The sequence below is a fragment of the Hoplias malabaricus genome, chromosome 3, assembly GCF_029633855.1.
Source record: "Hoplias malabaricus isolate fHopMal1 chromosome 3, fHopMal1.hap1, whole genome shotgun sequence".
Classification (NCBI taxonomy): Eukaryota; Metazoa; Chordata; class Actinopteri; order Characiformes; family Erythrinidae; genus Hoplias; species Hoplias malabaricus.
In genome coordinates this window covers 20,893,532-20,918,965 of record NC_089802.1, presented here as the reverse complement: position 1 = coordinate 20,918,965, position 25,434 = coordinate 20,893,532, and the positions used below count along the sequence as shown (strand labels likewise).

The 25,434-nt window shown below is 40.4% G+C and overlaps 1 protein-coding gene across 2 annotated transcripts; it reads left to right on the top strand.

Annotated features, from left to right (window-relative positions):
• Positions 1–1,178: 1,178 nt before the first annotated feature.
• LOC136692110 (interferon-induced protein with tetratricopeptide repeats 5-like) lies at positions 1,179–25,434 on the top strand. 2 transcript variants are annotated; one of them, XM_066665223.1, is made up of 2 exons: positions 1,179–1,286; positions 21,775–25,434. In XM_066665223.1, exon 2 carries the CDS (start codon positions 21,784–21,786, stop codon positions 23,215–23,217), a length of 1,434 nt encoding a protein of 477 aa, XP_066521320.1. In that variant the 5' UTR covers positions 1,179–1,286; positions 21,775–21,783; the 3' UTR covers positions 23,218–25,434. The 2 variants fall into 2 exon arrangements, with proteins under 2 accessions (XP_066521320.1, XP_066521319.1); XM_066665222.1 differs by lacking the exon at positions 1,179–1,286 and adding an exon at positions 1,372–1,441.

The window sequence follows — 25,434 nt, the reverse complement described above, 5'->3', positions numbered from 1 at the left end:
ACCACAATACCAGTGGTAACCAGTTGTGGCCTAAATGATACAGAAGCACTACAGATCAATAGTTGGATCCCCTGAACCACCTGGAAAATGAGTTGCAAGGTGAGTGAAATAATACTGCTGTCTCCTTCTTCAGTATCAATGGCTGGACCAAAGGCAACCAAGGCACCTAAGCCACAAACTGAGCCCCAGTCCCAGGGATGGCTTCTTCTGGATGTGTGTATGTGTGGGTGGGGTTTCACACCCACTGATCGGTTTAATGAAGAGTCCAAATATAATATTACTGCCCTGTAGTGATGATAAAAGCAAATATTAATTTTTAATTTTAATTTTTTAATTAATATCAATTATACAGTTTTACACTATATTACCATGTAAACTGAAAAATAGTGCACAATAAAATTGGCTGCTTTAAATTTGGTTAAAATGTTGCTAGGGGTCTTTTGTTTACTCTCAGCATAATACAAATTAATTATATGTGTATATATATATAAATTCATTTTTTATTGACAATATTACAACTCGATAGTTATTTTCAAGTAAATGTTGTTGCTTGCTGATTATCTGTTCAGTTGTGTGCTGCAGTTGCATTAAAGCAAAACTTTATATTATTATTTTATTATATAAAGCTTTTTATAAGCCAAGTCACGTCAGATTTCCAGGAGTGTTGTAAGAGTTTATTTGAAAATACACATATTTATTATTTTAAAGTATAATGAACCATATATCTCTTAAGCATGGGAAATATTAAGGGAATAATCTCAGAATATTGTTAAATATTTCACACAGAAAACAAGATACATTTTTAATTCAGAAATATTCAAAATTAGATAATTTAAAAGGAATTATATTCTATAGGCCAATTCCTGCCGAGGGAAGCCTGTTCTAAATGTCTGGAAGTATCAGGAAACAGCAGCCACTGTGCATTTCATTTCAATTCGACGCTGTGCACTTGCCCTATTCACTCCGGTTCAAACGAGTATCTTCCGAGTGTAAACAAAATGTTTCTATCGTCGATTCTTTAAATACGTAACATACGTAAACATGTTACATCACTAAAACTGTGATCTAAAATTAAGACGAAGACTACAACAGTTGAAATTCACATTCTATGGATGAAGTGTTACTATCTAGGGGAGACGAGTTAGGGATTAAAGTTGGATATGCACACAGCCTTAGAAGCTTTCGTCATATCAAATGCTCGCTAATGTAAATATATTCGGTAATGAGCGATCAAATCCTGTTCATGAACTCATCGTTTATTTTTGCTGAAGACAACCCATATTAAGGTATTCCTACTTTTATACAGATGTCGTTGTATCAAAATACGTATCTCACCAAATGAGTCTTACTCAAGGGCGTTCCTAGATTTGTACTGGGACAGAGTGGGCATAGGCACAGACACATGACAATCAGTCGTAGATGCGAACTGGGCACATCTAAAGTAAGTGTTTATTAGTTTAAGTGATTAATCAGGGTGTTACTCTGTATGATAAAAGTATAACAAATTCACACAAGATTTTTTTTAAATAACTGCATTCGTTTTATGTGCAGTGTCCTCAGTTTTGCACAATTTACCAACTGCACTCGCATATTAATTTTCACAACTCCACACGGCTGTGACTGGGATTTTACTGCAAATGTGAGAGACCACCGTTGTCTAACGATACACGACAGTCTTTAAAATGAAAATAATGAGAATTTGGTTACTATTGTTTTCTGGGAACATCAGAATATCAGACTGTTTGATTTTGAGTGGTATGCATTTTACGTATTATATTTTAAGTCGCTTAACTATCCATGTGATCTCTTATAAGCTGTCTGGTTTACTTTTAAATACTTAGGAAAGGTCATTACTCCGTAAAAACAAACGACGCTGGTGCATTATGGGAATTGTAGTGTCTGTGGTGAGTTTGTATAGGTGTTCTGTCGTTTGTACTTTTCACCGCCATGAATTGTGGGGCAGAGTAACATTTTACTGTGGCACGTACCCCTGTAAATAGGGTCTATTGACGCCACCGACTGAGAAGATGAACTATCCCTCATTCCTTCTTGTCGAATTATTTGAAGCGCCTTAAATTCTGCTTAAGGTATTATATTCCGTCTGTAGAGGGCACCGTGGAGTTTATTTGATTGATTATTCTCTCATCTTGTGGCAACACTTCATATTAACCTTTTCTTTCATTCATTTTGTATTTCATTATTGTATCTCACATAGTTGTTGGTAATATTTGTATTAGTATTATCTGTAGCCCGAAGGTAGGGTTAGAATATTAAAACTGCAGTCTCCTGTCTGCTTCTCGGGTTAGAGACTGAAGTCAAGCCAGCCTCCACTTGGAAAAGCTTGGTCAAGCCAGCCCCCACTTAGATTTGGTGGAACGTCGTATTCTGAACATTACGGTAATAGCGTGCAGAGGAACAAATTTCTAAATAAAAGCCAAAAGTCAATGACAGGAAATGTATGTAATAATAAATAATTTTCTAAACAAATAATAAATGGATAAACAACAAATATTTGCTATTTTGTGGAAATGATGAAGATTTTAGGACATGACTCTCAAGTCACTCTGATGTGCCATTTAAAAAAAAGGCCCTTTGTGTAGTCCTATGTCTGTAAATTTATTTCCAAATTTAAATAATTATTAAAAAGAAACCTTTAGTTTGCACAGAACAATTTCACTTCATAATCATAGTACAACACCTGATTATGTCACTCAATTAATATAAAGTCATTCTGATGTGTCATTTCAAAATAAAGGCCCTTTGTGTAGTCCTATGTCTGTAAATTTATTTCCAAATTTAAATAATTATTAAAAAGAAACCTTTAGTTTGCACAGAACAATTTCACTTCATAATCATAGTACCACACCTGATTATGTCACTCACTTCATATGAAGTCATTCTAATGTGTCATTTCAAAATAAAGGCCCTTTGAATTGTCCCATTTCTGTAAATTTAATTTCAAATGTAAATAATTATCAAAAAGAAACCTTTAGTTTGCACAGAACAATTTCACTTCATAATCATAGTACCACACCTGATTATGTCACTCACTTAATATGAAGTCATTCTGATGTATCATTCCAAAATAAAGGCCCTTTGAATTGTCCCATGTCTGTAAAATTAATTTCAAATTTAAATAATTATTAAAAGGAAACCTTTAGTTTGCACAGAACAATTTCACTTCATAATCATAGTACAACACCTGATTATGTCACTCATGTAATATGAAGTCATTCTGATGTGTCATTTCAAAATAAAGGCCATTTGAATTGTCCCATTTCTGTAAATTTAATTCCAAATTTAAATAATTATTAAAAAGAAACCTTTAGTTTGCACAGAACAACTTCACTTCATAATCATAGTACCACACCTGATTATGTCACTCACTAATTATGAAGTCATTCTGATGTGTCATTTCAAAATAAAAGCCCATTGAATTGTCCCATTTCTGTAAATTTATTTCCAAATTTAAATAATTATTAAAAGGAAACCTTTAGTTTGCACAGAACAATTTCACTTCATAATCATAGTACCACACCTGATTATGTCACTCACTTCATATGAAGTCATTCTGATGTGTCATTTCAAAATAAAAGCTCTTTGAATTGTCCCATTTTTGTAAATTTAATTCCAAATTTATATCATTATTAAATGTGAACCATTAGTTTGCACAGAACAATTTCACTTCATAATCATAGTACCACACCTGATTATGTCACTCACTGAATATGAAGTCATTCTGGTGTGCCATTTTAAAAAAGAACTATTGTAAATGATCACATTTCAGCTATATTCACTCCGGATGTTGGAATTGTTATTAAAAGGAATCCTCCAGTTTGCACACACCACTTTCACTTTATAATGAAAGTACACCCCCTAAATATATGTCTCTCACTTAATATCAAGTCATTCTTGTGTGCCATTTCAGATTAGGACCACTGTAATCAATCAGATTTAAATTATATTCACTGTAGATGTTGAGATTGTTAATAAAAGGAATCCTCCAGTTTGTAAACACTACTTTCACTTCATAATGATAGTACAGCACATGCAAGCATCAATCATTTAATGTCATACTATTGTAGTGTGTCTAATTTGTTCATCCACTCATTACATCCAGATCACATTACTGATATAATGCACGACGTGGTTCCTCAGCGCCTTCAAGAGTAGTCGACTCATGTACCGAGTGATTACTCCAGTGTGAATCGAAGGAACTGGCGTTAGAAGCGTGCTGGAGTCACCCCCTCGCTGGTGGATTACCCCTTCAGGTCCGGGGAATTTTTTTGGGGGGGGGTTAAGGGTGGGGGCTGTTAGCCTCCGACTTCAGGACAAGGGAAGTGAGGCTAACAGGGGCGCACCTCTGGGGGATCCATGGTTAAAGAAATCCCTCAAGAGTTCGCCCATCAGACCCCCTAAACCCTTAACACAGGGGTCTCAAACTCAATTTACCCGGGGGCTGCTGGAGGTAGAGTCTGGGTGAGGCTGGGCCGCATCAGGTTTTCCACAAGAAAAGCTCTTACAAAAACATTCCAATGTTATCAAATGTCTTTATTTTTATTTTTTAACACAAAATAAGATGAAAAAATAAATAAATTAACAATTCATAAGAAAATAAATAAAATCAATCAGTAATAAATAAATAAAATGAAAATAATAATAATGATAATGATAATAATAATAATAATACAGCAGATATAGAACACTGAAGAAACCACATATAGTTGCTGACTAGAGAAATGCAATTATTATTATTCAGATTCAAATGTCTGTATTAACAGTTCTTTAACCTTTAACTTTCTGAACATGAATGGAACATTGAACATAAACAGTTATGAACTTGGCTTCTTCTGCCTACTTCTAACTGCTAGAGATCTGGCAGCGCTTCCTCTTGCATAGCCGAGCCACATTTGGCTTAAGGGAGGAGGCAGTTGAGACCCTCAGTAGGGCTTGAAGATGCTCGTCAGTAAGTCTGGACCTGTACTTGGACTTATTGAAGTTCAAGGTAGAGAAGAGCTTTTCGCACAAGTATGTGCTCCCAAAAAGACACATGGTCCGCTTGAACATTCGGGAAAGCTCAGGGAAGCTGGGAGGCAATTCTCTCAAAAATTGCCCGAGCTTGTCTGCTTTTCCACTCACCTCCCTGAACTTGGCTCTGAGTTCAGAGTTGCACTGCAGGTCAATGAGCTCCATTTGAAGCACAGGGGGGGCATCTTGCACATCAAAGGAGAAGGGGTCCGCAAAAATTTGAAATGCGGCTCTGTGCGTCTTGAAGTCTGCAAATCTATGATCAAATTCCTCCTGTAGCATCAAAATGGCATCCACATACTTCTCACCACTGAATGGTGTGCCTGCATCCATGAGTGCCTTGCATGCTGGGAAATGGCAAAGGTTTGTTTGAGAAAGCTGGGCTTTCCATAACATAAGTTTCGCAGAGAATGCTCTCACGTTGTCATAGGCAGCACTGACAAGTTGCCCCTGGCCTTGTAACTTCTTGTTCAGTACATTAAGCTCATGTGTAATATCAACAAGAAAAGCTAAGTCCATGAGCCATTTGGGATCACTTAGCATGGGAACAGCAACCCCATCTTTCTCCATGAAGGCTTTCACTTCCGCTCTCAACTCAAAAAATCTCTTCAATATGTTTCCCCTGCTGAGCCAACGTACCTCGGTGAAGTAGAGCACATCCCCATATTCTGACTCCATTTCCTCTAATAAAGCACGGAACCTTCTGTGCTTTAAGCTCCTGGATCTGATTTGGTTGATGCATTTCACAACTACAGACATCACATTGTCAAACTTCAGGCATTTGCTGCAAAGGGCCTGCTGATGGATAATGCAGTGCAGAGCAATGGCCTCTTCCACACTCTCCTCTTCCAGTTTTTTTTTAACAAGTGCCACCAGTCCATTTTTCCTCCCTGTCATTGATGGCGCTCCATCGGTTGTTATTCCAACAAACCTCTTCCATGGCAAACCGGCATTCTCAATGGCATCACACAGCTGGTGAAATATCTCCTGAGCGGTGATCTGGCCATGCATTGGAATTACTGTGAGCAACTCCTCTGTGACTTCAAAATTGTCATCAACACCACGGACATAGATTGCGAGCTGGGCAGTGTCGGTGATGTCTGTGGACTCATCAAGAGCGACTGAGTATACACTGAAACATTTTGCTTTCTCACACAGTTGATCATAAACGTCACTTGACAGGTCAGAAATGCGCTCTGCCACGGTGTTGGCAGAAAGGCTGATGTTGCTAAACTGACCTTTCTTTTCTGGACAGACAATACTTGCAGCCTGTAATATGCACTTTTTGACAAATTCACCTTCTAAGAATGGCTTTCCTGCTTTAGCAATCATCTCACTAACCACGTAGCTAGCTTCGACTGCTGCATCATTCTCTTTGGTTGCTTTCTTAAAGAAATCTTGTTGCCTCAGTAGACATGTTTTAAGGTTAGCAACCCGGTTGGCTCTCTCATCTCCCTGGTATTTTGCATACTCCTCAGCATGTCTAGTTGTGTAATGACGTTTCAAATTGTACTCTTTGTGCACTGCAACTTTCTCTGTGCAAATAAGACACGTCGGGATGCCCCTGTGCTCAACAAAGAAATATTGCACTTCCCACTTTTCCTGAAATTGTCTGTGCTCATCACAAATCTTTCTCTTCACTGCAGGCTTTGAAAAAGACATGTTTGGGGCTGTATAATATATATAATTCCACTTGGTGTCGCTGTCGCGTTGAAGTTTCAGTTTCAGTGTTTAGCCGATGAGTCTTTTCCGCTTCTTTTTCTGTCCCGTTGAGCAGCAACTTCCGGGTTCAGACTGGACGCCGAAGCGCGTGAAGCGGGAGCAGCCGCGGGAATTGCGCATGCGCCGCGTGCATATAATGACAAATACAAAATGCACACAAATATGCTTATATTCGCAATAAACCCGGCCGATGTCCCGCACCCTGAATATATCCCACCGTGATTGGTAGGTTGATTCAGCTCCGCACACAACACTGAAAAGTGCCAATCATATCAAACTCGCGGGCCGCGCTAACATTAAACTTTCATATTAAGGCGGGGCCACAAACTATCGTCCTGAGGGCCGCAGTTGGCCCGCGGGCCGCGAGCTTGAGACCCCTGCCTTAACAGTTCCAGTACAGGACGTCGTTGCAGGGCCTCCGTGGACGTTGTCGCAGGGCCCCCTGCCTCCGTGGCGTCGTCGCAGGGCCCCCTGCCTCCGTGGACGTCGTCGCAGGGCCCCCTGCCTCCGTGGACGTCGTCGCAGGGCCCCCTGCCTCCGTGGACGTCGTCGCAGGGCCTCCTGCCTCCGTGGACGTCGTCGCAGGGCCTCCTGTCTCTGTGGACGTCGTCGCAGGGCCTCTTGTCTCCGTGGACGTCGTCGCAGGGCCCTCTGCTCCCAAGGATGTCGCTGCACTCCCTCCTGATCTCCAGGAGAAGCTTGCAAGCCTCTTGGCACGTCTGGAGGTCTCCGTGAAGGCGGCACCCGCCGCTCCTGTCTCTGTGAAGGCGGCACCAGCCGCTCCTGTCTCTGTGAAGGCGGCACCAGCCGCTCCTGTCTCCGTGAAGGTGGCACCAGCCGCTCCTGGACCCGTGACTGTGGCTCCGGCCGCTTCTGCACCCGTGACTGTGGCTCTGGTCGCTTCAGGTCGTGTCCCCATAACAGTGCCCAGGCTGGTTCCTCAGACTTCCCCTCAGACATTTGCCAGTCCTGGGCATCCCCCAGTTGTTTTGATTCCCATGTCTGTTCCTGTCCTGGTTCCTGTCTTAGTCCTCGTCCCTGTACCTGTGTTTGCCTTTGTCTCTGTTCCCGTCCCTGTCACTGTGTTCGTGTCAGTACCGGTAAACGTCCTGGTCCCTGTTCCCCTGCCAAGTCTTATCCAGTCCCCTGTTAATCCAGTCCAGTCCACATTTCAGTCTTATGTCTTATCACCTGTCTCTTCACCTGTCTTGTCTTCAGTCCAGTCTCCATTTCAACCCTCTGTCCTGTCTCAAGTCCAGTCTCCTGTCCATTCCCAACACCCAGTCCCGTCACCTGTCCTGCCTCATGTCCAGTCCCCGTATACATCCAGTGTTCAATCAAATGTCCTGTCCCCTGTTCAGTCACTTGTCTTGTCTCCCTTCCAGTCCACTGTCCTGTCCCCTGCTCCTGTCCAATCTTCTGTCTCTGGTTCTGTCCTGTCCTCAGTTATGTCCCCTGTCTCGTCACCAGTCTCTGCTCCTGTCCAGTCCCATTACCCAGTTCTGCCACATGTTCTGTCTCCATTCCAGTCCCCTGTCCTGTCACCTGCCCATGTCCAGTCTTCTGTCCCTAAACCTGTTCAGTCACCTGCTTCTGTCTCCAGTTCCTAGTCTCGTCCAATCCCCGTTCCCATCCATTGTCCTATCCAATGTCAAGCACCCTGTCCAGTTTCCTGCTCCGGTCCAGTCTCATGTGTCCTGTCTAGTCCTTTCCAGTCTCAAGTCCTGTCTCCTTTTCCCTTTTTTCAGTCACCCGTTCAGTCCCGTCTGCTCTCCAGTTTTGTCTCCAGTCCGTCCCCCTCTTCATTCCAGTATTTCATCACCCGTCTCTAGTTCTGTCTTGTCCCGTTTCTGTCCTCTGTCTTGTCCCAAGTCTCTTCTCCTGTAGCCTCCCTTTGTCAGCCTCCTGTCCTGTCCTGTGTCCAGTCTCCTATATCCGGTCCGGTCATGTCCCCAGCTCCTGTGTCTGTTCTGTTGTGTCTGTTGTCCTTGTCTCCGCCCATGTCCCGCCTTTGTTCTGCCTCCTTGTCCGCTGTCCTCGTTATCTGTCTCAGGTGTGTCTCGTTTGTATGTAGTATTTAAGTTCCCTTGTGTCACTTCCTGTTATCGGTCATTTGTTTTGCTCTTTCCCAGTCAAGTCATGTCGTTTCGTTTTGTGTTGTTAACTTCCTAGTCAAGATGTTTCGTTTAGTTTCCCAGTCATGTTGTTTCTTCCTTTTTCATAGTCATATGGTGTTGTTTCTCTCCCACTTCAAGTCAGGTTGTTTTTGTTTCCTAGTCGTTTCATTTTGATTCCAAAGTCATGTCGGTTTGTGTAATTCTCATTTGTAGTCATGTCATTTTGTTTTTCTCCCCAAGCCTTGTCATTTCTTTCCTCTAAGTATCGTTGTTTCGCCTCCAGTGTATCTGTGTCTTGTTTCTTAGTTTGGTCTGTCTCTGTTGTTTTCCTCAATTCATTTCATATGTCTAGTTGTTTCCGTAGTTGCCAGTCTTTGTTTTGTTGTATCTTTTGTTTCATTAAAATTACTGTGTTTTAGCAAGTGCGTCCGCTAATCGTGACATTCACTGAGTGACGCCATAGGAGAAGTACTATTGGTTCCATGAAGAACCATCTTTCGGAATATTTTAAATGTGTAAAAAAAGCCACAGTCACGGGTGGAGAAGCGGCCGGAGCCACAGTCACGGGTGCAGAAGCGGCCGGAGCCACAGTCACAGGTCCAGGAGCGGCTGGTGCCACCTTCACGGAGACAGGAGCGGCTGGTGCCGCCTTCACAGAGACAGGAGCGGCTGGTGCCGCCTTCACGGAGACAGGAGTGGCGGGTGCCGCCTTCACGGAGACCTCCAGACGTGCCAAGAGGCTTGCAAGCTTCTCCTGGAGATCAGGAGGGAGTGCAGCGACATCCTTGGGAGCAGAGGGCCCTGCGACGACGTCCACAGAGACAAGAGGCCCTGCGACGACGTCCACGGAGGCAGGAGGCCCTGCGACGACGTCCACGGAGGCAGGGGGCCCTGCGACGATGTCCACGGAGGCAGGGGGCCCTGCGACGATGTCCACGGAGGCAGGGGGCCCTGCGACGACGCCACGGAGGCAGGGGGCCCTGCGACGACGCCACGGAGGCAGGGGGCCCTGCGACAACGTCCACGGAGGCAGGGGGCCCTGCGACAACGTCCACGGAGGCAGGGGGCCCTGCAACGACGTCCTGTACTGGAACTGTTAAGGGTTTAGGGGGTCTGATGGGCGAACTCTTGAGGGATTTCTTTAACCATGGATCCCCCAGAGGTGCGCCCCTGTTAGCCTCACTTCCCTTGTCCTGAAGTCGGAGGCTAACAGCCCCCACCCTTAACCCCCCCCAAAAAAAATTCCCCGGACCTGAAGGGGTAATCCACCAGCGAGGGGGTGACTCCAGCACGCTTCTAACGCCAGTTCCTTCGATTCACACTGGAGTAATCACTCGGTACATGAGTCGACTACTCTTGAAGGCGCTGAGGAACCGCGTCGTGCATTATATCAGTAATGTGATCTGGATGTAATGAGTGGATGAACAAATTAGACACACTACAATAGTATGACATTAAATGATTGATGCTTGCATGTGCTGTACTATCATTATGAAGTGAAAGTAGTGTTTACAAACTGGAGGATTCCTTTTATTAACAATCTCAACATCTACAGTGAATATAATTTAAATCTGATTGATTACAGTGGTCCTAATCTGAAATGGCACACAAGAATGACTTGATATTAAGTGAGAGACATATATTTAGGGGGTGTACTTTCATTATAAAGTGAAAGTGGTGTGTGCAAACTGGAGGATTCCTTTTAATAACAATTCCAACATCCGGAGTGAATATAGCTGAAATGTGATCATTTACAATAGTTCTTTTTTAAAATGGCACACCAGAATGACTTCATATTCAGTGAGTGACATAATCAGGTGTGGTACTATGATTATGAAGTGAAATTGTTCTGTGCAAACTAATGGTTCACATTTAATAATGATATAAATTTGGAATTAAATTTACAGAAATGGGACAATTCAAAGAGCTTTTATTTTGAAATGACACATCAGAATGACTTCATATGAAGTGAGTGACATAATCAGGTGTGGTACTATGATTATGAAGTGAAATTGTTCTGTGCAAACTAAAGGTTTCTTTTTAATAATTATTTAAATTTGGAAATGAATTTACAGAAATGGGACAATTCAAAGGGCCTTTATTTTGAAATGACACATCAGAATGACTTGATATTCAGTGAGTGACATAATCAGATGTGGTACTATGATTATGAAGTGAAATTGTTCTGTGCAAACTAAAGGTTTCTTTTTAATAATTATTTAAATTTGGAAATTAATTTACAGAAATGGAACAATTCAAAGGGCTTTTATTTTGAAATGACACATCAGAATGACTTCATATTACATGAGTGACATAATCAGGTGTTGTACTATGACTATGAAATGAAATTGGTCTGTGCAATCTAAAGGTTTCTTTTTAATAATGATCTAAATTTTGGAAATAAATTTACAGAAATGGGACAATTCAAAGAGCTTTTATTTTGAAATGACACATCAGAATGACTTCATATGAAGTGAGTGACATAATCAGGTGGGGTACTATGATTATGAAGTGAAATTGTTCTGTGCAAACTAAAGGTTTCCTTTTAATAATTATTTAAATTTGGAAATAAATTTACAGAAATGGGACAATTCAATGGGCTTTTATTTTGAAATGACACATCAGAATGACTTCATATGAAGTGAGTGACATAATCAGGTGTGGTACTATGATTATGAAGTGAAATTGTTCTGTGCAAACTAAAGGTTTCTTTTTAATAATTATTTAAATTTGGAAATAAATTTACAGAAATGGGACAATTCAAAGGCCTTTATTTTGAAATGACACATCAGAATGACTTGATATTCAGTGAGTGACATAATCAGATGTGGTACTATGATTATGAAGTGAAATTGTTTTGTGCAAACTAAAGGTTTCCTTTTAATAATTATTTAAATTTGGAAATTAATTTACAGAAATGGGACAATTCAATGGGCTTTTATTTTGAAATGACACATCAGAATGACTTCATATTAAGTGAGTGACATAATCAGGTGTGGTACTATGATTATGAAGTGAAGTTGTTCTGTGCAAACTAAAGGTTTCTTTTTAATAATTATTTTCATTTGAAATTAAATTTACAGAAATGGGACAATTCAAAGGGCCTTTATTTTGAAATGACACATCAGAATGACTTTATATTAATTGAGTGACATAATCAGGTGTTGTACTATGATTATGAAGTGAAATTGTTCTGTGCAAACTAAAGGTTTCTTTTTAATAATTATTTAAATTTGGAAATAAATTTACAGACATAGGACTACACAAAGGGCCTTTTTTTTAAATGGCACATCAGAGTGACTTGAGAGTCATGTCCTAAAATCTTCATCATTTCCACAAAATAGCAAATATTTGTTGTTTATCCATTTATTATTTGTTTAGAAAATTATTTATTATTACATACATTTCCTGTCATTGACTTTTGGCTTTTATTTAGAAATTTGTTCCTCTGCACGCTATTACCGTAATGTTCAGAATACGACGTTCCACCAAATCTAAGTGGGGGCTGGCTTGACCAAGCTTTTCCAAGTGGAGGCTGGCTTGACTTCAGTGGTTAGAGTACGCTGGCGTCGCTCTGTTGACTGCCGCTTCTCCCCGTATGTTTTGTTTTGTTTGACTTTGTGGATTCCCGGATGTAATCTTCGCGGTTATTAGACTGTCTTCCCCAACCCTGCGGATTCAGGCCGGCTTGCACCGAGGCTGTCCTGCCCTAGCTCTGTGGATTCCCGGCCGGTTAGCTTCGCCGCTGTCCTGCTCCAACTTTGCGGATCTCGACTGCTGTTCCAGCTGGCCTCGCCGCTGTCCTGCTCCAACCTCGCGGATCCCGGCTGCTGTTCCGGCTGGCTTCGCTGTTGTCCTGCTCCAACTTTTCGGATCCCGGCTACTGTCCCGGTTAGCTTCGTTACTGCCCTGACCCAAATCTGCGGTTCCCGCCTACAGTGTCTGCTAGCACTGCGGCTATGCAATTACTTTGCTCCAACCCATTGACAATGCACCTGCTATTTGCTATGACTCTATTGCTGGCTATTCCACTTTTTCCTGTCCTTTATTGCCCCCACATGAACCCCGAACCCCTGTTCAACTCACTGTTTGTTAGTTATACGGCTGATGAACTACGTAAATATAGGTATTCTCACTGTCTTTCCAAACATTCTGCTGTTGCTGCCTGCAGAGCTGGTATACTCAACCGGCGACGCTATCTTCACCGTGGCTCAAGACTAAATCGCAATAAATCTGTACACTATTCCAATGGTAGTAACATTTGCTCTTTCTGGACACTGTCTCGCTCACCTTCTCATTCTACAAAACGTTTTTCTAATCTGTCTAATTTACGCCCTCTTACCCCTGTTCCCCCTAGTTCCTCGTTTGCCCTCCTTAATGTCCGCTCACTCACTAACAAATCTTATCTGTTGCAAGAATTAATATTGGACAATTCACTTGATCTCCTTTTCCTAACAGAAACATGGCAACAACGAGGTGATTACTATTCTCTCAACTAAGCAACCCCACCCAACTTTAATTATGTGCAAAAACCACGTTCCTCAGGCCGTGGGGGCGGTCTGGCAGTGATCTTTAAAAACAATCTCAGAATTACTAAACTTGTTTTCTCATCACCATCATCTTTTGAGTATCTTGCAGTCAAAACACCTGGCACTATTACTGCACTCTTTATCTATCGCCCCCCCAAATCTAATTCATCCTTTTTCTCTGAACTATCTGAGCTCCTCACTCTTGCTAACTCTTCTTCTTCTCGACTGTTGCTACTTGGTGACTTCAATATACATGTTAACACTCCTAACAACAAGTTTGTGACTGATTTTTTAGCTCGCCTTGACTGCTTTTCCTTCACTCAACATGTAGATTTTCCTACTCATGACAAAGGTCACACACTTGACCTAGTCTGTTCTTCTTCTGTCCTGGTTCACAACCTTCATCCTCTCCTGTTTCCACTCTCTGACCATAAGCTCCTTCTATTCTCTGTCCCTATGAATGTAGCTCACCAATCTGTTAAAAGACTTATCTCTTTCCGCAATATTAAATCTGTTGATCCCTGTTCCTTCGCTCAGTCCATCAACATGAGCTTTCCTGTTCTCACTGCTCCATCCTCTCCTGAGGTGCATGCCACAATGCTTAACTCTGCTCTTTCCGCATCCCTCAACGCTTCTGCTCCTACGAAAACCAAATTGGTCTCTTTCACCACTTCTGCTCCCTGGTTCACCACTGAGCTGCGCGCTATGAAACAAGCTGGACGTCAGCTTGAAAGGCTGTACAAAAAAACCCAAATTAACGGGGCATGCTGATGCTTATCTGCAACATATGCGCAAATACAGAGATTCCTTACACACCACCAAGTCTAGGTATCTCTCAGGTCTTATTAATAGGCCTAATGCTAACCCCCGTAATCTATTTACAACAATCTCTAAACTTTTCAAAGCCCCTGGCAGCAACATGACACCCTCCTCTGAACTCTGTAACTCCTTCTTACACTTCTTTGAGGATAAAATTTCCAATATTAATAACTCTCTTACGATTATCTCATCTAAATCCACTTTTCCTTCCTCACTGTCTCCACAGCCCTCAGTCTGTTCTATATCCACGCCCTGTTTTTCTGATTTCAGCCCGGTTACTCCTTCTCTTATCAGTGATATCATTACCCATTCTAAAAGTACCACCTGCTCTCTTGATCCCCTCCCTACCTCACTAACGAAAGCCTGCATGACTGCTTTGGTCCCTCATCTAACCTCTATTATTAACCATTCACTGTTTTCTGGCTATGTCCCCTCAGTTTACAAATTAGCTGCAGTTACACCTATCCTTAAAAAACCTGGTCTTGACCCAGCAAATCTAAATAATTTCCGTCCGATTTCAAATCTTCCATTTTTTTCTAAAATCCTTGAGCGTGTCGTAGCCACCCAGCTGACAACATATCTAGAATCCAATAACCTCCTCGACTCATTTCAGTCTAGTTTTCGCCCTCACCATCGTACCGAAACTGCCTTGGTCAAAGTTATCAATGATCTGCTGGTGGCTGCAGATACGGGAGCTCTAAGTATTCTGGTCCTCCTTGACTTAAGTTCTGCCTTTGACACAGTAAATCATGCCATCCTCCTCTCAAGAATGCGTGAGCTGGGTGTCACTGGTTCTGCCCTTGACTGGTTTAGATCTTACCTAACAGATCGAAAACAATTTGTCACACTTTCTGGACATAGTTCAACCATTTCATCCATCTCACAAGGGGTCCCACAAGGCTCTGTCCTTGGCCCATTACTGTTTATTGTCTATGTACTTCCCCTCGGTCATATTATCCGTCATTTCAATCTTGATTTTCACTGTTACGCTGATTTACACACAGATTTACCTCCGGACCAATTCTTTCAACAACCCACCACTCTCCAAATTGGAACTATGTCTCTCAAAAATCAGGCACTGGATGACACAAAATTCACTGATGCTTAATAGTAATAAAACTGACCTAATCCTCATTGGCTCCAAATCTACCCTAAATAAAACTGGCTCCCTCACACTCTCAATTGATGATGTCACCCTGTCCCCCTCCACTGTGGTCCGAAATCTTGGTGTCACCCTTGACTCTACGCTCACGTTTCATTCCCATGTTAGTTCCGTCATAAAAACCTCATTCTTCCACCTTCGCAACATTGCTAAAATCCGTCCTTCTCTTTCCCAGTCTGCCTCTGAACGCCTCATCCATGCATTCATCTCCAGCCGTCTTGACTATTGTAACTCTCTTCTTTCTGGCATTAGCTCCTCACTACTACATAAACTCCAAATGGTCCAGAACTCTGCTGCCCGTCTCCTCACCCACACCCGGTCCCACCACCACATCACCCCAGTTCTCCACAACCTCCACTGGCTTCCTGTTAAATATCGTATTCAGTTCAAAATCCTCCTTCTCACCTACAAAGCTCTCAATAACCAAGCTCCCTCTTACTTATCGGACCTTCTTCAACCATACACACCTAATCGCATTCTCAGATCTTCCTCAGCTGGTTTACTCACCATCCCCCCTTCTAAGCTGCGTAGTCTTGGAGATCGAGCCTTCTCCAGACATGCCCCCCGCCTCTGGAACTCCCTTCCTCCAGAAATTCAACAGTCAACATCTCTATCACTATTTAAATCCAAACTTAAAACACACCTGTTTGCGGCTGCATTTAATCCCTCTGTTTCTTGATTAGCCCTTGTTTGTTTTTACCCTTGTTCCTGTTTTGTATCATTGTATGTTATGGATGTGATTGTGTTTATGTGTTCATCTGATTGTAACAGCGTCTTTGGGTTACTGAAAAGCGCTTTAAAAATTCCATTTATTATTATTATTATTATTATTATTATTAAAACGCTGAATACAGTAAACTGATGTTAGCCAGGGATGCAAATTTTATTGTTTATAAACAGCATCATGTACTATATTAAAGTGTACAGTGCAGGTATATGAGAACTAGAATTCTAATGTTCCAGTATTTAAATGGGTTAAAGAGTATATATATAAACATATATTTGTAATTTAAAATGCAGTCATTCTCATGCTCTTTTGTCATTTCATGGTAACTGTTGCATTGTAATAATATGCATAGTAATATTATAGTTATATAGCGCCTTTCACATACCCAAGGACACTTTATAACTGAGGGGGAAAATGTAATAAGAATGACAAAATAAACTAAAAATTAAGTAGTTTGAAAAGGGCAAGAATTTATTCATTACTGCATTCATTATGAGTTCTATTAAGCAAAACTCTTGTATTCTTGTATCCATGTGTGGATTGGTTTAGATTATTTAAAACTGTCATTTCGCAGTGGTGAATGTAGCTTACTAAAACTTTTTTGTTGTTGTTGTTTTTTAAATAAAATTTGTAGTTTTTAGTGCTTCAAAACCTATTAGTACACCTAATAAAATAATTCTGTGTAATCCCAGTAAAGCATTAGTTGGCTGCTTCCCACTTGTACAAATATATTTTGAGCTATTTAGAATTTGTTGTGATTTTGATGTAGAGTTGAAAGTTTTGCGTGTTCCTACTGTGTCTGTGTTCCCTTGTTTGTCTGTTTTTGTTGTTGTAGTCCCTTAGCCCCACCTTGTTATCAGTGTTCCCACCAGTGTCTCCTTTGTTGCCCTGCCTAGTGGTAGACAAAGCACACAAATCATGTACTTGAGTAAAATACATACATTCATTCTATGGGTATGTTGTATGTTGATATACACCGTGATAGATACATAAATATATATTTAATATATATATTTATATATTGTGTTTATAGCGTTGACCTTACTCAAACTCTTATAATTACTGATATTTGACTAATGATAGCAATTAAAGTTTATAATTGGCTTAAGCAATTAAAACGTTAATAATTAGTTTGAGAATGAATAATAGTCAAGCTAAGTGAGATCTTCAGGATTTTCAGACTTTTTAATGAATAGACTGTACACTCTGTAATTTCAAATAATGAAAGTTTTTATTAACAAAAAAGAAGGATATTTAATTAAAATAGCATAATCTTGTAATCTCACGGCATCAACGCAGGGGAAGCCGATTCGACTTTAAAGATAAGCTAGGCACTATGGCTTGTGACTAAAATGTTGTTAACTGAGGTTTGATTACGTATAAATTTATAAAGGGACTTAATTAGGCATCAGCTTCTGGAGAATGTGAGAATTTAACTTGCTTACTCGTTCGCCGTTTTTCTGCCTAGCCGTCGGGTCCCACGGTTCGATTTCCGTGCTCCGGGTTCCGCCTCTCGTCCTCTGAGCGCCGTTGAAAAGGGAGTTCCTCCCGGGGTGAGTCAGAAGCTCTCGGCCTCAGGCGTAGTGGCATTGGACGGGATTGAGTTTTTCACGGAGGACCGCGGGCCTGGCTGGTTTCCCCTGAGAAAGGGAAGGCGTCTTCAGAGTAGTTGCCTCGTCGCTCGATTCTCCAGAAGTAGTGCCCTCAGAAGTCGGCTTATAACGCTAATATATCCGCTAACAACTAATCTAAAAGGGTGATATCTTATTCTGGCCACGAATAAGTTTCACCTGCTTTGATCACTCGTGAGATCAACTTCAATTGGGCGATAAAACATAAACACGGTTAGAAGAAAAGAAGATATTCAAATCATTCGACGTATTCGTAGACTTTCTCACACTAGCTAACTCAAGACGTCTCCTGGGAGCTTAGTGAGATTTCTTCAAAAGTCTGTGTTCGTCGACGTGAAGAGGAGAAAACGTTTCGCTTGGAGAGGTTTGGAGCTTGAAGAAAAAAACAAAGAGAACGAGTACAGGCGTTCAGAGCGGAAACGAAGTTAAGAGTTGTAAGAGAGAGATAAAAGGTTTGAGCGGAGAAGTAGTTCAGAGAGTCTTGAAAAAAGAAGAAGTAAAGATGTGAGAAATGAGCCGGCATTCTCTTTTCAAAGGCAGCGCGGTCACGCCCTATTGGGAGGTGTCCTTCCTTTGATTGGATCCGGGTCCGAGGCTCACATGACTTGCTTCCCGAAAGAGAAGAAAGGGGAAGGTTGGATCAGAGATTCAAACAGTAATAAGATAGAAATTTCACGTATCGAAATTTCCTATACATGTTAGTAACATATCACAATGAGTGTCCTGGATTATTAATCAAACATTTACATAAGATTTTATCTTGGGTACGTCGTGTTTACGTCCCATTTACAATGTTATGTTAGAAAAATATTAATTCGTTTCCTTTAGTTTAGAGACAGAAATTTCTTTCATGATTGACAACAGTAATACACATCACTTAATTGGTTGATAGATGTCCATCTGAAGACAATAGAATGACATTTGTACATGTTGTGTATATGTATTAATCAGAATTTGTTTTATGTTTGTTATTGTTTACCCACACGGGGCACACGGGGAGAACACACCAACTCCTCACAGACAGTCACCCGGAGCGGGAATTGAACCCACAACCTCCAGGTCCCTGGAGCTGTCTGACTGCGACAAAAAGTGAATTCCTTATTGTAGAGTACTCTGTACTTGAGTAAAAGTACAAATGTATTTACCTTCAAATGTACTTAAGTATTGAAAGTAAAAGTACCATGATGTATTATGCCTCTAATGGCCTATTATCATTTTTGTAACAAGACTCATGCTTAACCCATTGTAGGTGAAAAGACTCTAGTGTCACTCTTGATTCCCCAGTCTTTTAATAGAATGTCATTAATTAGTCTGATACTGATAAACACAGCAGAAATCACCAAAGATTAAATACAATGAATGATGTTATATCAACTATTAAACACCTAATGTGAGGTCACTCTCTTCTGAGTATTAAGCCCAATTTATGCTTCTGTGTTAAATGTATGCCATAGACAGCGTGGCCTGATGTACATCTCTCCAGAAATGTAACTTGTTGTGTCTACGCTGACCACAATGGCTGTGATTGGTCTGCAGTCTAAACATGGTTCAAGTTGCTCAAGTCAAGAAGTTCCGAAATTTTAACTTCTCTACAATCCACTAAATAAGCAGTGCACTTTAAAGAATAAAAACTAATATCACTACATTGTACACTACATAGTGTTGAAGATGTTTAAAATTCAGCCCTAGTGGTTTGGCGGTGTAATTGCAGAGCGATGCAGACACCAACACAGACGTATAAAATGGCATGGGACTTTTCTGCAAGCTACAGCATAGGCTCTGCATTGAGTCAACGCAGAAGCATATATTGACCTTTAGTGTGTTCTCGCCACCAGAACATAGATTTTAACTCATTTAGGAAAACTAGGTATGTCCACAACGGTTCACAGTCGTTGACTGTTTGTTTGTGTTTACTGTCAGAATATGTTATGTTTGGTTTGTTTAAAATAAAGATTACGTCCAAAATATTTACGTCCGCCTCTGTCCTCACTTAACCGTGACAATTTTTTTTCCTGTTAAACGTGCAATTTTAAAAACATTTTTCAATCTGCATTGGTCAGTAGTTGAATCAATTCTAAAAGTGTAATATTTCTGAATTTTGATTTTTAGAAGAAAAAAAAACATGCCTATTTTCTTGGAGAAAATAATGTCATACTTAAAAAGACCTGTGTCACTTTTACTGTGAGATTGCTTCAACATATTAATAAGCTGTAAATTAGATGGACTTAGCAGGTATGAGCTTAGCTGAACCCAGCAGCAAAGGTGTTTTATAAAAGAGGCCTGCTTATCCTGTATGTGCTTATATACGCAGATCCACCATAATATTATGACCACCTCTTTGTTTCTACACTCACTGTCTATTCTCTGAGCTCCACTGACCTGCCAGGAGCACTTTGTAGATCTACAATTACAAACTGTAGTCCATTGGTTGCTCTGCATACTTTGTTGGCCTCCTTAAACATTGTTCTCCAATGGTTAGGACCACCCTAGAAAAGGGATTATTTTCATATTGGATCATTCTCAGTGCTGCTGTGACACGGATGTAGTGGCAGTGTGTTAGTGTGTGTTGTGCAGGTAAAAGTGGATCAGACACAGCAGGGCTGCTGATGTTTTTTTAACCACTCAATATCAGTCCTGTCCAACACAAACTACCTACACCCATCTAGAGCAGCTATGCCGAAATGTAAATGTAAGTTCTCGGATGAATTAAAAAATAATTTCCCATGTGTAGCAAATAAAGGTGTAAAGGACCTAAAAGCCTATGGATTTACACAAATAAACCTGGATTCTTATTTAATGTTCCACCTTAAAAGTCTAGTTTACGTTCAAAGCGCCTAAAAAAACAAATCTTCAGCCTGAAACCTCTGTGTCGCCACAGCATTTAAGGTGGAAGAGTAATTGAACAACGTAACAGCTTCGTGTGAGTGATTTTCTGAAGGCAATGAAGTGTTTTTTTTTAAAAAACCTAGCTAGATAGCTACTTGCACGTAATGCCTTCTCTGGCTTGTGCAGGTGCTACTTTAACGAGGACACAGTCCACGAGCAATAATATGAGTGAGACAGGCGGAGAGGTAAAACTTAGTAGATGGTGTGGTCCGGTGTTTGAAAGATTCTTTTCAAGATTCTTACAGACATGGATATTGTAAATTTGTTGTAAGGTTTAACATTATAGGTAAGAAGAATATATAAAATTTTGGACTCCCACCCCCCAAACTCCGTAATTCAAACCCTGAGCACAACACATTAACAACACGAACAAAGAAAAAACAGAAAAATACGGGCGTACAACTCGCTGCGGTTACAATTATTTGTGTATATACACAAAGAAAAAAAAAAGTAAAAATGTCATTGGGTCGTGAATGTCAGTCTTGAGTTGGATCAGAATGCTGCAGCCCGTATTATCTCTAGAACTCCATCCATTGATCACATCACCCCTGTTCTTCAACAGCTCCACTGGCTCCCTGTTAAATCTCGCATTGACTTTAAACTCATAATGCTTACTTATAAGGCCATCCATCACCTTGCCCCACCATACCTCACAGAGCTCATCCACATAAACAGACCCTGTCGGACTCTTAGATCCTCCTCATCCATCAGTCTCACTGTCCCTCCAGCCCGTCTTACCACCATGGGGTCTAGAGCTTTTAGCCACACCGGCCCCCGTCTTTGGAATTCTCCCCCACCGGACATTCGTAATATTGACTCCCTGGACATTTTTAAATCACGCCTCAAAAAATATAATATAAATTTTAATGTCCACCCTAAAAATACCACACTTTGTTTTTATAATGTAAGCAACAGGAGCATGCTGGGCCACTAAAATACACATATCATGAAAATTGTTTATTTTGAATGAAAAAAAATGAACTTCACTTATAAAGGTATCAGGATTTCTTTTATAAATAAGGTCTTAATTTTCAATAAGTATATTTTAATAATCCAGATTTACATTGCATGTGTCATTCCTTCAACAGCCTTTGTATAAATCTATGTATTTACCTAAAGGTTATCATAGTTAATGCTCATTTCTATCCTGCAGTTCCACACCATGACTCAGGCCTCACTCCTGGAAACTGAACTGGAGCAGCTGGAGTGTCACTTCACTTGGGAGCTGAAAAAAGAAGATACAGATATCACAGATCTTTTAAACAGGCTGGAACAGAATATTGAGTTAAATCTTGGTGGGAAAGCAGGAGTTTCCCAAACACACAACACTTTAGCCTTTGTGAAGTACATTCTTGGGTCTTTTACAGAAGCTCTCAGCAATTTACAGAAATCTGTGGAGCTCACACGAGAGCATCGTGAAAGTAACTGTGACAAGTGGCTCATAGTCAGTTATGGAAATCTTGCCTGGCTACAATATCACATGAAATCTTATACAGAATGTGAAAGTTACCTACAGAAGCTCAGAGTGATTGCTGAGAAGTTTCCACCTCCATCTGCTTCTGCCCTCCATCATGAAGTTCTTGGGGAAAAGGCCTGGACCCTGTTCAAGTTCTCTCGCGAGTACTACAAAAGAGCCGAAGAGTGCTTCAGGAAGGCCTTGGAGCTCGAGCCAGAGGAGGGTGAATGGAATGCCGGCTATGCTATTTTTCTGTATCGCACAGAAAAAGACGTGTCCAGTCCAACAGATTCAGCAGCAATTAAGCAACTGAGAAAAGCAATTGAAACTAAGCCAGATGATGATGTGCTTAAAGTTCTGCTAGCTCTAAAACTGACTCTTTACAAGCAGTACAGTGAAGCTGAAAACCTAGTGGAGAAAGCATTGGAGAATTCTCCAGAACATCCACATGTGATTCGATACATTGGGAAGTTTTTCCGGAACCAAGGGTCAGTGGATAGGGCCATCGCTTTGTTGAAGAGAGCTCTGGAGAGGGTCCCCAACTCAGGTTTTATACACCATCAGCTTGCACTCTCCTACAAGAAAAAGAAAGTTAATCTGCATCGTGCTAGAAACCACCACAGAGACAGCACTGAAATTCAACGAATCCGTAAGCAGTGCATCTATCATTTACAGTTGGCCATTACACTGAATCCCTCCTTCGTCTTGGCTATGAGTGAGCTGGCTCTGCTCTATGGAGAGAATCAAGAACTTTCAAAGGCAGAGGAGCTGTTCCAGGCTACGTTTCAAGTCGCTAAAGAAAAAAATGATGCCTGCCAACTGGTTAATGTCTGTTATGCAGATTTCCAGCTGCACAGCGTGAGATGTGAGCCTCTGGCAATCAAACACTATATGGAAGGTCTGAAGATGGGTCCAAATACAACTGAAGGAAAAAGAAGTGCCAGCAGTCTGAAAAAGATTGCTGAGAAAAGAATCTCCAGAAATCCCAGTGATGCAGAAGCCTTCGGAATACTGGGATTTGTTCATAAGGAGAAGGGAGAGAAACAGCAGGCCATAGAGTGCTATGAAAAAGCTCTGAGCCATGAAGACAATGATGACTACCTTCAGAATCTTTTTGATCTGAGGCTTGCTTTACAATAACTTGATGCATCCCATTTGAACACTGGTGTTTTCACCAATTTTTGAGAACTCAGGATTCTGTTAGACATTTATAATGAAATAACATTTTAGAGATATATGTACTAAATACAGTTTGGCCATGTAATACGTTTTTTCAGAATGTTCTGAAAGTATTTTTTAGTTGTTTTCAATTGAGCACTTTATAAAAAAGCTTAAGATTAATTTAAGATTAATTACTGGTCTAGCATGCAAGCATAAATATATACATTTAATGAAGTTTGACAAAAAATTGGTGAACATTGCAGAAATTAAAAACATTGTTCCTTTTGCAGTTATTTGTAGTTTTATTTAATCATTTACATCATAAAATATCCAATTGAGCAACATACCAGTTCATTCATTCATTCAATCGTTCATTGTCTGTAACTGCTTATCCACTTTGTGTTTGTGGTGTATCTAGAGCCTAACCCGGGATAACTGGGCACAAGCATGAACAAACCCTAGATGTTACACCAATTATAGGGAAACTTACCCAGTAAGCTGAATTCAGCTTTTCTGACATTTGTTTTTATTCACTTGCATGGCCATTTCTCTGGTGATACATAAGGCATATATGACGCCCACAAAGTGTCATGACTATATTATTTTCATTGTATATAGTTGTTGTGCTACCGGAAGGGGGCAGTCTAGCACAGACTGTCTCGGGCAGTTTTAACTCTGTTTTACAGGTGATCACTGTGTTTAAAAATGCACTAAAAACCATCTGAAGTACATAAGACAACCAATGGATACATATTTGTACATTCTTTTCTGCACTCAGTAGAGAATATTTATTATGTGAGAAAGCCGACATGCAGAAACATGTAAAATGGCGGTCGTTTTGATGTTTTTCCTCTTACCTATTTAATTCAATAAAAGAAAATGCTTTGTCTTATATAATTCAATATAAAGCTGTCAGAAAGAACCACTCTTACTGAAAAAAACTCTAAAGCCTAAAAAACACTCTAAAAACCTGCTGTCACGATATTTACACAATCACTAACAACAGCATATTTGACCTTTTCACTACACATTAAACAGTGAAACAGTTACACAAAACTACTGCATAATTTAAGCTGACAAAATCTGCAATCTGGAGTATAAACAGCTACGTTTGTTTTATTTTTTTTCCTTCTATTCCACCTTAAGGATTAGAGCTGTTACAGAATAAGACAAATGCTCACTTGGATGCTGGAGGGTTGCTCACAAAGTTAATTATGTTAAAACTTAATTTATATATATATATATATATATTTTTTTTTTTTAATAAATATTAATAAATGTTTGTTTACACCTCATTTTTTTTAAATTTCATTTGTTTGTTTTAAAGAAATTGAGGCAGATTCATGTGTTTCTCCGTGGTGTGTTTGTGTGTGTTTTAAACAAACTGAGTAATACTTTTGTTTGAAAAGCCTCGCATATTCACATATTTAAGGTGGAATGGAGAAATCAAGCTTTATAGTACACAGCAATATATGTGTTTCACTAGTAGATCGATGTTTTAGTGACATGATGTCGTTTATAAAAACTGGCACAGCTATTTAAGGTGGAAATGTGTATTCAATAAGAATACTGCCAAAATTCTCACAAGGAGCAAAAGAAAAGATCACATCAACCTCATTTTTAAAATCATATGCTGGATTCTGTTACAGAATAGACTTTAAGGTGTTGTTAATTGTCTATATATGTTTTCATGGTGTAGGACCAACATTTTATCAGATCTGCTACAAAAATATGAGTCAAGCTGAACCCTCAGGTCTTTAGGAATAGTCAGTTAATCATGCTTCAAGAGAACAGACATGGACAACGGATATTGGAATGGAATGGAAGCCTGTGCTTGCATTTCTCCTGCAGTGTTGCTATCAGTGTGTGAAGAGTGGGAGAAGAGGGTTGCATTGACAATCCAACACAATGGGCAGATCTTTGAACACATATTTATAAGTGGTCAGAAACTTGTAAATAACTCATGAAAGAATAAAGTTACGTTAAAAAAACAAGCACACCATTGTTTTTCTTGTGAAATTCCCAATAAGTTTGATGTGTCACATGACCGTCTTCCCATTGAAAAAACTAAAGTTGGATTCAAAATGGCCGACTTCAAAATGGCCGTCATGGTCACCACCCATCTTCAAAAGTTTCCCCCTTCCCATATACTAATGTGCCACAAACAGGAAGTTAATATCACCAACCATTCCCATT

Bases quoted from the DNA above. Each gene is read 5' to 3' on its own strand.
- LOC136692110 (XM_066665222.1), top strand. From the start codon at position 1,403: ATGACAATCAGTCGTAGATGCGAACTGGGCACATCTAAA. The intron at 1,442-21,774 runs GTAAGTGTTTAT...TCTATCCTGCAG, and splicing joins GCGAACTGGGCACATCTAAA to TTCCACACCATGACTCAGGC.